This window comes from Phaseolus vulgaris, chromosome 11 (assembly GCF_051622355.1).
Source record: "Phaseolus vulgaris cultivar YP4 chromosome 11, ASM5162235v1, whole genome shotgun sequence".
In the NCBI taxonomy this organism is placed as follows: Eukaryota; Viridiplantae; Streptophyta; class Magnoliopsida; order Fabales; family Fabaceae; genus Phaseolus; species Phaseolus vulgaris.
Genome location: NC_143508.1, coordinates 45,868,912 through 45,882,040, shown reverse-complemented (window position 1 = coordinate 45,882,040; position 13,129 = coordinate 45,868,912). Strand labels below are relative to the sequence as shown.

Genomic DNA, 13,129 nt, shown 5'->3' with positions numbered 1-13,129 from the left:
GTTGTATCGTCCAATAGATAACATATTTGTATCTTACACAATCTGTTATTGAACAAAAACTTTTATTTTAAAGACGAAACATGAACATATTTTATACTTTATTATATTTAATATTTAATGAAAATAATATTGAACTTTTCTCTAACATTAATTATTTTTTATGATTGTTATTAGACTATATATATATATATATAACATGTACTATTTTAACTTTTAATAACAATTATCTTTAAATAGAAAATATATACGAATACTTATTATCAATTCAAAACTTAATCATATTTATCATCATCAAAATAAAATATATACGAATACTTATTATCAATTCAAAACTTAATCATATTTATCATCATCAAAATAAGATATAATACGTAAAAGTTATTTAGTATGCTTGAACTTTCTAAGACTAATACAACATTCTCCATTACATATTTATGTGTTCATATTCAAGTGAGCATACATTTGAATGGTTTTATGTGTTGGAGAAGATTTAAGTTAGAGAATCTTCAGCTTATGTTTTACAATAGAGAGGGTTAGAATGTGTTGTAGGTTACTCTATTTTGTGTTTTTTCTCTTTCTTTTCTCTCTTTGATCTTAACATAATCATTTCTTCTATTCAGAATAAATTAGATAACCAATTTAGTGTATTTACTACGAAATCTAATCGTTAAAATAAAAAAAAACTAAAAAAATAAAAACACTTGTCTAATTAATAAGATAAATATTAATTAGTTTTTATTTAAGTACGTAATAAATGGTTAAAATATGTTAAACAGAACTTAGGCTTCTTCTTCCTCCACCCCATGTTTTTCTTCCTGCAACCCACAATTTTAAATATCCTAAAATTAACCTTCACCAATAATTTGAAAAGGGCACCATGGTGGACTTTCATGTCACTGTTCATCTTCATAATTGAATATCAACTATTGTGAAGGGTGTTTGTAATTGTTCGGAACAAGGTGGAGGAGTACACAACGTTGCCGAAATGTTTTTGGGTTGTAAAGGTAAGATTTAAGTTTTTTTTAGGCGCTTATGGAGATTTCGGTGTTACCAAATATCGGGATGCAGTAATGTATTCCAGATTTCTGAATCAAAATTAATTAATTTGTGTTTTTCGCTTTTCGGATGAGAGATAAATTATTGTTTTCTGGATTGTTGAATCCAAGTGACTAAATTGCGTTATGAATTTCTGAATCTAATTTTTTTTTTTTTTATGAATTTTCCAATCCATGGACCTCCGGAATAACCTCGGATAAGATCCTGACTAGTGAAACTGGATAAAATGAGAGTATTATGTACAAATCGTGATTAAAATGTTATTTTCATTTGCGAAAACAAAATCGTCCCTATCCATTGCTTTCACACCGAAAAAACCAAAGGTAAACCGAAAAAGCAAAATTAAACACGTTGCGTTCCGTCCCAATTGAAATCCTCCATCTCTGCTTAGAAACCAGAAAAAAATAGTCTCAGAAACGGAAATTACAATTTTGCTCAGAAACGTTCACTGAACGGTTCCCGCCAAAACCGATGCCTGGGTTCACTCTTCCGCTTCAGCTTCAGCTTCACTTTCGTTGCTGCCAACGTCTTTCCCAGCAACCGCCCCTTCCCAACCCGATTTCGCCCAAGCCCTTCTACCCGCCCGTCGTTCCCTCTGTCCCTCGGCCCCGAACCGGTCCCGGTCTGCGCGCCAGTTTCCCGGTCGTTTCCGGTTCGGTTTTCCCGGAGGATGAGCTGGACGTGGAGTTGGGGCGGCTGCTCGCGCTGCTGCCGGAGGAGTTGCGGCGGCGCGTGAGCGACCACATGGAGCTGCCGCAGCTGATCGAGGTGGTGATGGATTTGGGCCGGAAACCGCTCGCGAGGTTCCCCTCCGGCGATTTCGTGATATCGGAGTATCCTATCACGGTTCAGGATATCGAGCACGCCACTGCTCAGGTATTGGAACAATAAATAAACCATTAGTTTAATGTTATCCCCTAGAGTATTACTCTTTCTCTTCTAGATGGGTCTGTTTGGACGAGCTTATCCATAAATATTTTCAGGGAAAAAACACATGACAAAAATTTGAAGCTAGTTTTTCAATAAGCTGAAATTAGGTTGTGTGTTTGTAAGAGTGCTCTTTTTTAACTTCTCTTAATTTTAATTTTAACTAGTGCAAACTAATATTATCTGGTGGAGAAGTTAGTTTCCTTTTCTTCTACTTTAGAAGTGTTTATGGCGAGATTTATTTCATTTTATTCGTCTCTAGGAATTCTTTTGGAAAATTCGTCCAAACAATTTTATAAAGTAAATTCATTGTATAAGGTAAAAGAACATTTTGGTTAAGAAAGTGTATTGGGTATTCACATTAGTACGAGTTATAAAAACTTTAAAGTAAGTGGTAGATGTTAACTTCGTCCGAAACTTAATTACTTGCTTCCGCATTAGTTTTTAAACACATGTTAATATTATTACTTACTCGCATTACGTTTTAAATTTTGGATCAAAGTGATTTGCAAATTGTATTTTGAGAAACTTTTTTTAAAATTTTCTTATTTTCAGCACTAATCTGATAACACTATATACTCTTACGAACTAGATGGGTGATTTACCCCATTATACAGGTAAATCCTTCTTCAAGTATTACAAATCATGTTAAGTAATTCTTCTAGCATTGGAAAGTCCTTTAAATCCGTCCTTAATGAATTATATCAATTTGGGAATCAAACTTATCGATATTTGATACTTTAGGGACTACTAGGATAATTTCATTGCATCTCTCTACTCACGAGAGAAGGTAAATGCCGGGAGGGAACAAATTGATAGTTTATTTGTGTTGGAATTATGTTACTTTTGGATGTGTGTTTGTTTATGTATATTGATTTTGCATTCTCTTTTGGAAATGAAGTTTGTAACTAGAGCAAAGTACCAAATACATTTTTTCAGGATGGAATGGAAGTGAAAATTCTTGTTTTGTTTGCTTTGTTTCTTTTTTTTTATAAGAATTGATTTGGCTGGTTCAGTTCTTTTGTTGTTTATGTCTTAAGGTAATTTCATGTTAATTAGGCAATGGAAAATACTGAGGATGATTTATTGACAGGTTTAAAACTTATGCCTTTATAGTGCATGTTTGTTAAACACATTTTTTAAGGAAAAAAATGTATTTTTAGTCATTATACTTTGAGCCAAACGTGGTTAAGGTTCCTGTACTTCTATATCAATTAATATGGTTTTCTAAATTTAAAAGTATATACTAAAAGTATAGTGACTAAAACTAATTTTTTTAAGGTAGAAAGTGATTGATCAAAATCCAATTTGATACAATCAAAGTCAAACTATTAGTTTCCCACATAGGATTTAGTTTAGCTTGGATGATTTTGTCTATCTGACACTACCCAATCGAAACCATAGATGAATATTTAAATGCTTAAATTTTCCTGGAAAAGGTAACAAAGTTATGGTTTGACAGACAAAGTAATATAGGTAATTTAGATAAACTTCAGAAAAATAGCATGTGTATCTCTCAACTTTTTCATCGCTCTCTTTTCTAACTTTTTCATAAGTTGATTTTACCTTTTTTGAGAAATTTCATTTATTTGACCTCTTTCATCTCTTTTCCATTTATTCTCTTCTAAATGTAAGCTTGGGATATGTATGAATTTGATTGAAATCCCTAAGTTTAAGTTGTGGCGATAACTCTGAATGTATTAAAAAAATGATACAATACATTCTTGCTTAGAAGCACGAATGTGGAAAGTGAAAGAGATGGTGTTTTGGATTGGACTAGAACCATGACCCTGTAAGATTGTAACTTTTGATTGATCATGGAAAGATATAATTATTTATAATTGTCAATTCATGAGAGCAACATCTTGCAGGTTGGTGACTTTGCTGTTGATAATCGAGCAGGAATTAGTAGAACATTGCATCGAATTAGTGGCATCAGAAATCGCAAGGGCACAATTATTGGTCTAACTTGTCGAGTTGGCCGGGCAATTTCAGGGAGTGCTAAGTTGTTGCAAGATTTGATTAAGGATGGGGCTTCTTTGTTGCTCATTGGACCTCCAGGAGTAGGCAAAACTACAATTATTAGGTCAGTGATTTTTTTGTCATATGATAAAATTGAGCTAAATATGTATGTAATAGTTTCCTCACTAAAGTGTATAAATGTACATCTATTATGCTTCTTCCTGCTCTTGATTGTTGTATGAATGTTGTTCGATATGGTTCTATCATTTTCTCATTACTCATTTTGTTAAAAATTGATTTAGTAAAATCTGATTGTCTTGTTGTATAAGGTTATCTGACGATACATGTGTGTTTGCTCTTCAATTGTGAAACACATCCATTCGTATGTGATGGAAGCATCCTCCAAATTTTAGCGAAAGATTTGTAAATCCAGATTGGGTTGTGAGCTAAATTGTGAGATTGGGTTGTGAGCTAAACCTTTGTAAATCCTTCACACTGTGAAGTATACCCTTAGAGCTTTCACTGTTCTCTCTATAGAGAGGTTTTCTCATTGTTAAAAGGTCTTGATCTCAGGGAGATTAGGACAGGTTGCCTGGAGAGGTAGAGAATACCTGATGTACCTAGAGAAGTAGAGAATACTTGGTGTACCTGGAGAGGTAGAGAATACTTGGTGTACATGGAGAGGTAAAGAATACTTGGTGTACCTGGAGAGGTAAAGAGTACTTGGTGTACCTGGAGAGATAAAGAGTACTTGGTGTATTTGGAGAGGTGAAGAATACTTAGTGAAAGGCTCTTAAGTGGGTTTCTTAAGGCGATTGAGCGTAGCCTTTATTGTTGAGTGAACCAATATTGATCTTGTTTACTCTTCTCTTCGACTCTTGTTTAGACATTTGTTTTAATTGTTGATACTCCGCGAATTGAGTTTAAGAGTTGTTGTGAACTTTCACTATTCTTGAAAGAGTAACGTTTGAATTGTAATCTCTGATAAGTTTTTTCTGTAACTTGTGGGATGAAGAAGAATTTGTTTTAGTGAAGTTTGCCCGTGGACAGAGATTGAAATTCGTTAGCACTTTAATTGAATCATGTTGAATTTTTATGTATTTGATTCACTTCCTTGATCTTTTATTTTTGTTTCTTGTCTTTGTGGTAGACATTTCTGTGTGTTTTTGGTGAACTTGTTAGGTCAAGTTCTACAACAGATTTCCTTACAGTGTATGATGTTATATGGTTGATCTCTAAGTTGGGTGTAAAATTTCACACTCTCTCCATGGTTCCATTTTTTATCTAGTTAACTTTTTCATTCAAAATTATGTTTGAGTTCTGCAATTCCCCATTCCTTAGGGGCCAAGATCTTTTTCGGCATTCAACAAAATGTAATATTTTTATTTTCTTGGCGATGCTTTATTTATGTATGTAGTAATATTGTTGTTATTACTAGAAAAGAGTATGTTTTTAGTCCTTATACTTTTTGTCAAGATTTACTTTAGTACCTTCCCTTTTAAATTAGTGAACCCGTAATATGTGAAATTAGTTTTTTTATATGCTTAGCTTAAACATTTAGTTATAGTTTTTTTATCGCCACAAAGTTAGAGAAGAGATTAAGTTCACATCTGTTTCTAAAGTTTGAGGACTAACTTATTAATTTAGAAGTATATATTATAGACTAAAACCAAATTTGGCCAAACAGCATGAACTAAACACATTTTTCCCTTATCACTATTATACACGTTTTTCCAGTTTTCCCATGGGAATTGAGCACTATTTTATTCTATGTTTTTAGGGAAATTGCTAGGATGCTGGCAAATGATTATAAGAAGCGTGTGATGATTGTTGACACCTCCAATGAAATTGGGGGTGATGGTGATATACCTCATGCTGGAATAGGCAATGCTCGACGAATGCAAGTTCCCAACTCTGATATGCAACATAAGGTATTAGCTGCAATTGCTGAAGTTTAACTTCTTGTTTCTTCGTGTTGAAACTGTAACTATACTATCAGTTGTGACTGAGAATGTTTCTGAAAGCAATTGGAACTTATTTTGACATTTTTTCAATGTACATTCTTTAAAATATTATAGAATGAATCAAACAGATTGACGACACCATGAAATTATTCTATGAAATTATGTTGCTACTTCTACATGCTACGCTTAACATAGGAGACATATCTCTTTTTCCCTGGGGAATCCTTAGAATCACCACACCTTAGCTTAATAGGAATCACTCCAGAATTAGTTCTGAAGTTCAGAAATTTTCATATCTTTACACCAACGAAAGAAATTACTTTTAGGCTTAAAATTTATTCTTTAAAAATAATTATTCAAATTTGCACTGTACTCGAATAATATCACACCTGTTACAAAAAATGCAACAAACTTTTCATGCCATTTATATGGTTATTGTACATAATTTTTCAGGTATTGATAGAAGCAGTTGAAAATCACATGCCACAAGTGATTGTAATTGATGAAATTGGTACAAAACTTGAAGCAATGGCTGCAAGCACAATTGCACAACGTGGGATTCAGCTTGTTGCCACTGCACATGGAATCACAATTGAGAATCTGATAATGAATCCTTCATTAGAGATGCTTGTTGGAGGGATACAGGTGAGGTATTCCTACATCTTAAGCAGGATTCCGAGTTGATTTCTTGTATATCACAATTGAATTAGATTTAGCTCATATTTAGAAATGATTTTTCAGAATAATAATTTTTTAAAGCTTTAGCAAGAAGCTTCTTGAAATTATTTTTTTCCCTAAAATTAAGCTAATCAAAACACTTATAGTATTTTAACTTCTATGAATTAGTGATCTTTAATGTGTGTGTGTAGCCTGTAATGGATTAATGGCACAAGAATGAAAATGACGTGGTATTGTCAGTGTGACTTAAACCCAGAGTTGTCTGCTTCATACCCAGTATCAGTGTGAGCGTGATAGCGAATTACATTGTAACATACTTGAATCATTAATATTCTTCTGTCGATGGCTTGAAAATACCGTAACAAAGACCCAAATTATAAGCCAATTATCCCAGAGATTTAGGTTGTTAGGTAAAGACACATGGTGGATTTTTATATTATGTCTCTTAGCAGTTACAAGGTTCAGAAAGTGTGCTGTAGCATGGTAAAAAATAACTTGTATGTTTTTTCCTCTGCTTCAGGTTTTAATACTTGAATTTACAATCACCAATCATCTAAATTATGAGCATATTTTTATTCTTTTTGGTTACTTCAGCTATATTATCATTTTTTAGAGCGTGACACTAGGGGATGAAGAGGCCAGTCGCAGGGGTGTTCAGAAGACAGTATTGGAGAGGAAAGGCCCATCTACATTTAGTTGCGGAGTGGAGATTATTTCAAAGACAGAATTGCGTATTCACCGTAGCCTTGAAGCAACTGTTGATGCTATTCTTTCTGGTAAGCTTCCACTGTAAACGTAAGCGGTTGTAGTGGATTGATACATGACTTTATGCTCTTTGATTTGTTGGTGTAGGTCGTTTTCCAAATGTAGAAATTCGGAAGATGAAGTCTCAAGAGGAGGAAAGGAGTTTAGATGATGGACCTGTTAGTGACAGTTCTCTTCAAAAAAATGGTGAAATTATGTTTGAAGAAGTTACAAAGGGAGCTGATGACCAAACTAGCCAAAATGAATCACTTTTCAAGTTGCCTCTTGACTTGGTAGAAGATTCATGGGAGCATAAATTGCCACTTAGCCTGTTTTGTTATGGGGTAAGATATTGTTATCCAATAGCTAAGAGCTTACTACAAATGCATGAAGTAAACATTGATATTTACTAAAAGTTTACTCCTGTTATGTTTCCTTATCTGTGGCGTTCTTCTTAATTCTCTTGATGCCATTTATGATAAGTTTTGATACAGTAACAATTGAAAAAGATTAAACTGTATGAGATAAAAAAATGTATTGAGCCATGCCAAATATCAAGAGATTCCTTAGCTTTAAAAGAAACAAACCAGAGAAAAAAAAGCATGTCAAGAACTGTGTTTTTTTCATAGTAAAGACATGCAACCCCATGCAGAAAGGGCAAAACAGGGGTAGGTCTGGAATCGCTACCTCAAGGAAACTTTGACGAAGCGAGCAACAGTTGGAATGACTGTTGGATGGTCATCACTCGCCAAAAAGGCATCGTGCATGAATCCACTCAGAGAGAAAAAAGTGGTGTGACTCTAGCAGTTGATAAATCAGAGAACAAGGAATCCCCTAGTGTGATTGCCAGTCTGATTGGAAGGCTTCGACGACAGTGATGACAACGATGGTGGTAGAAAAGGCAGTGACAAAGATGATGGTTGTGAAAATAAATTGGGTGTACTTTAGGAAACCTCGATAATAAGAGAAAATGGGTACACTTTGGGCATCCCAAAAAAAGAACCGCTGCTAAGATGACACTCAAGAAATGCGGCAAGAGAGCCCCTAAGATTGGGAGATCTGATACCAATTTCAAAAAGATTAAACTGTATGTAAGAAAAGTCTTCATTGAATTGATTTATTGAAACAGTACATCAACCTCTATATATAGATAACTCTTAACTATAAAATAATAATTACAAAGAGATCTGTAGAATCTTCCAACAACACCCTTGTAATTAGTTACAATGTCCTACTGCAGCTTATCAAGAATATTTTCGCCTGAATCAATACTAACAATCTTTAATTATACAATGAGATACAGAAAGAGAATTTTACCATTGAATTCATAACCCCCTTTCGGCCCCCAATGAACATTATTTATGGAGTTAGTTAACTAACTCTAAAAATAACTACACTAACAAGTTTGAAGCTCTTTTAAATCGTAAGACAGAAAATTTGAGATTGACTTTTGAATTTCTGTGCATGCAATGGAATATTGGATCAGTTCTACTTCAGGAAACAATGGACTCAAATTCATTCATTTCTTCTCTTGCCAATTTACATTCTTTCCATATCTTTATCTTTCCCCATTAGTTACTAGCCTTCCTTAAATGGAATTTAATTTGTTTGTAATAATTATTTTCAGCTTTATATACCAACACACTAGAATTTTATGGGAAATATGCTAGTGTCATCCCATTCCTTCTTAAATCTAGATTGATAGTTAGAGCTTTCAATTTCATTTATCATTCTATCTTTAGGCGTAAATTGTTGTCATCCCATTTCCTCTTAAATCTAGATTGATAGTTAGCTTTCAATTTCATTTATCATTCTATATTTGGCCGTAAATTGTTGTCATCCCATTCCCTCTTAAATCTAGATTGATAGTTAGCTTTCAATTTCATTTATTATTCTATATTTAACTTTAAATTGTTGTCCTCCACAAATCAGGGTCACTGCCAAGGACAAATAGTTTTGAAGATTTGCTTGAAAATGTTATATCTTATTTACATGACTATTTCCTTCCTAGGCAAACAAATAAATAAACAATAAAATAAGATAACGGAGGAGAAAAGAAAGGGCAGAGGGCAGAAAGGATAAATATCAGTAATAGAGAAAGAGGGGGGGAAATATCAGTAACATGCTTCTTCAATTGAAATGTGAGTGCATTAGTTATGATAGAGACAGAGGAAATATAATGTAAAAAAGTATGAAATTAAACTGAATTAATGCGCCTGATGCTTAAATTTCTTTCTCCCATTTAGTGTATGCTGGTGCCTTTCACTTTTTGATTTTAAGTTGACAGTGTTGACAATTAGATAAATCATGATTATTGTAAGTCAAAAGTAACTTCTGCAATCCTAGGGAATATGGAGTTCATAGCATTGTTGGTCAAGCCGAGCAATGAATAATGCAAGCTCTTTTTGTTTTTATATTTTATCATCTGTTTAACTTACAGAGTGGTCAGTAATTCTAGATTTTAGACGCAACTGTTATTCAAGGGATTAAGCAGTTGAAAATGAATGATGCGGCCATTCAATTGACTGATAATATTAGTGAAGCAAATGCTTTACTTGCCTTGCAATCAAAGCTTAAAAAGAATCCAGGGATCCAGGCTGCTGCTAAATCTCATGATATTCCCATTTATGTGACAAAGGTATTGATTTTCTAAAATTGCGTTTGCAGCTATACTGTCATACACTTTTGCTAATCAATATTATTTTTCCTTCTAGACAACTTCTTTGGAGCATGTAACAAAAGCTATACGGGCATTAGTAAGTGATTATGAAGATGGTGTAAAGGATTTTGAACTAACAGACAAGATAAAATCATCAGAGATGATTGATGCTTTGGAGGTAATGTAAATGTTGTAGTTTTAACATCTTTCCTTTCCCTTTTTTGTTTTATTTTTATATGAGGCTATCAATTCATGGTCAAAATCACAAGTTGTGTAAGACAGATAGCTCAAGTCCTAAATTTAGCACTAGAAACATGGAAATGAATTCAGATGTAGTCATTTAGCTGTTTGGATTCTGGTGTCAGCATAATATATTTTCATTATTGCTTTCCTTTGGTATCTTTGCTTGCTTATTTGTAGCTTCATACCTAAATTTGTGGTGTTTCTTACCAAGAAATGCAGCAGGTATCCAAATTAAGTAGTAATTGTTATAAATTTTATGATATGATGAAAAACAATTATCAGTTAAATGTGGTTGTGGAAATTATTTGAAGCGGTGAAATGTTATTCTTAAAATGGTGATGAGGATGCCCTTCATGGCCTGAGTTGCAATTTAGGTGATTTTAATTTGGAAATAGAATAAAGAAAATTGGCGGGGGTTGAAACAACAACAGATGCTGCGTGATCAATGTAATTGTGGTGAAGGAGTAGGCACGAGTGGATGACAATGACTAAGATTTGGGTAGGATATCAGAGTTTTCCAGACCATACCCGAGTTTTAGAAAAGACCCGTACAAGAACCCATTAATCATTTTAGTTAAATAATAATTTTGGTGTGTCGTTTTTTTTACCAATTAGTAAAACAAATGATATTATTTTAATACTAAAATGATTAAAACTTAATAAAACAGAAATCATTAATTAATGCAATATATTATTCAATAAAAAAATAATTTCTAAAGATTTTTCAAATTCTAGTTACACGATATAGCAAATATGTAATTATATAGTTATATATATGGATTTTGTTATAGAGTTGCTTAGATATGGGGTGGTTGGATACTATAGAATTCACATTTATCTCCATAATGTCTTGTAGCTCGTTATATATACCAGACCCATAATCATTTGATTGACAAAAAACGGCATCCATTGCTAGTAATATTTTTAATCCACCGTTGAGTTTGAGCCAAACTTCTTTACAAAGGAGAGAACTAGAGTGATCGTAAAGGTAGAAATAACCTTGCTGCATGTTGGTGGTGCTTTACTTAGTTGAGTTGAGTTGATTGACATGGTGAGAAGAGAAATCTTATTGAGAGTTGTTCTAATAAACGTCTCCAAAAACACTAAGAAGAAAATGAAAGGAAAAATGAAAAAAAATCTTTATAAATTAAAATTATTATATTCAGAAGCTAATTTGTAGAAAATTTTCATATGAACTTCATTAAAGCTTGTTTGACTTGAACAAAAACTTAATGCTTACTTGTGCAAAACCTTATTTTTAACTTGTGCATAAATTAATTTCAACTTATTAATAAATTTATTTTATTTTTCCTTTTTATTTTCTGTTGGAAAGTCGCCTTAATTGCGGACACTCCTATCTTGACTTAGTTGCCAACTCTTTGGAGACTATACTATTACTAATTGCAATTTCAAGGGTGACGGATTAGTCTAACATTGGTTAGAGATCTGACTTAAAGTTTAGATAGATTTCATTTTTTAAGCTGATTTTGAGGAGTTCACTTAATTCCTAAGACCAATTTCTGTGCCATCAATGCCTTTCCCAGATCTATTAACTGGTTATCTGCATTGTCATGTTCCTGGCTGGTGCTAAGTTGTCTTACAGTCACTTATGACCCGTCTTAGTTGTGGTTTCTTTGTGGACTGCTTGTATTGCAGCCTCAAGGGTGGTGGAATGGTCCCACAGTAGCAACAGATCTATATGACTCAGATAAAGGTTGTAAAAATTAGGTAGTCCTTATTTTATGGGATTGAGTTAAAATTTAGGTAATATTCTAAGATTTTATTTACTTATAAGTGCTAATTTTATCCAAAGAGACTCTGAATCTATCTACGGTCAATTCAATATTTGATGATTGATTACTGATATTATGGCATGAATGAAGTAAACATGGATAAATACCATTGCCAAAATGTTTGCGTATATTCTTGAGCTGGTAAGATACAGTGTGCCATATTTTGCAACTGAAATTCAATATATATGTCAATTAAAGTGACTCAACAATGGTTGGCACAATCTCTTTCTGCATATTTCAGGAGGCACGAATGGCTATTGAGCATACAGTTATTCTGAAAGGAGAACCTGTGGATCTACTACCAAGATCGTCTCACATAATATCTCAGCAGCTGGAACTTGTTCGTAAATACCAACTAGAAATAAGGAGAATCAGTGGAGAGTCAGGTGTACATCTACGCATACTTCCATCCCATTATGAAACTGATGAAGTAAAAGGTGGTGAAACTTTTGAGTTCGATAGTGAATTAAATGAACTTGCCTCCAATGGCCAAGTGAATGGCTCATTCAACACCATGAACAAATTGCCCCTGCTACCCGAGTAGGTTCACTTGGCCTGTGTTTTAATAGCCGTTTGTACATCCTTTTATGCACTCAACCTTGACCGAAGAAAATTGGTGAATTGGAATGGAAGGTGGAGAGATACAAACACAGACTCAATTGTTTACTCATGATATATGAAGATTAGATATAAACCCTCGTGTTGCAAGGGTGATGTAAAATTGTACAAGTCATGTAATTTGTAAACATGTAGAAAAACATTATTGAATGCTTTATGAAGTTTAAAACTGTAAGATGTACAGCATACCACATTATGATGTCACCGTTGTGTTCTTTCATTTGTACAAAGTAATATTGTGGTTTTACTTATCAATGAATTTTCTTCCCTACAATATTTATTTTTATGCTTGAATATTTGGACATATGAAGTACTTAAGCAATAATCATATATAGAAAGCGGGCATAAAAGTGGCTTGTTACAAACGAAAACAATTATTAAATTGAAAATAACAATTACTTTATCAAACCTAGAATTTTTTAAAAGTATTTACTAAAATTTAATGCAAATAGTGCGTTAACTATTTGTATTATTTTTGTCAATCA

The 13,129-nt window shown here is 33.2% G+C and overlaps 1 protein-coding gene across 4 annotated transcripts; it reads left to right on the top strand.

Annotated features, from left to right (window-relative positions):
- The first annotated feature begins 1,284 nt into the window (after positions 1 to 1,284).
- Positions 1,285 to 12,899, top strand: LOC137818876 (P-loop containing nucleoside triphosphate hydrolases superfamily protein). Of its 4 annotated transcripts, none has more exons than XM_068622517.2 (9): positions 1,285 to 1,932; positions 3,855 to 4,069; positions 5,726 to 5,876; positions 6,363 to 6,554; positions 7,201 to 7,363; positions 7,440 to 7,675; positions 9,790 to 9,969; positions 10,046 to 10,168; positions 12,268 to 12,899. In XM_068622517.2, the coding sequence occupies exons 1-9, from the start codon at positions 1,528 to 1,530 to the stop codon at positions 12,568 to 12,570; spliced, it is 1,968 nt and encodes a 655-aa protein (XP_068478618.2). In that variant the 5' UTR covers positions 1,285 to 1,527; the 3' UTR covers positions 12,571 to 12,899. The 4 variants fall into 4 exon arrangements, 1 of the variants encoding a protein (XP_068478618.2); XR_016517357.1 differs by having other exon boundaries at positions 1,303 to 1,932; positions 9,772 to 9,969; XR_016517358.1 differs by having other exon boundaries at positions 1,303 to 1,932; positions 7,182 to 7,363.
- Positions 12,900 to 13,129: the final 230 nt, after the last annotated feature.

Bases quoted from the DNA above. Each gene is read 5' to 3' on its own strand.
- LOC137818876 (XM_068622517.2), top strand. From the start codon at position 1,528: ATGCCTGGGTTCACTCTTCCGCTTCAGCTTCAGCTTCACTTTCGTTGC. The intron at 1,933-3,854 runs GTATTGGAACAA...AACATCTTGCAG, and splicing joins TCGAGCACGCCACTGCTCAG to GTTGGTGACTTTGCTGTTGA. The intron at 7,676-9,789 runs GTAAGATATTGT...CAGTAATTCTAG, and splicing joins TTAGCCTGTTTTGTTATGGG to ATTTTAGACGCAACTGTTAT.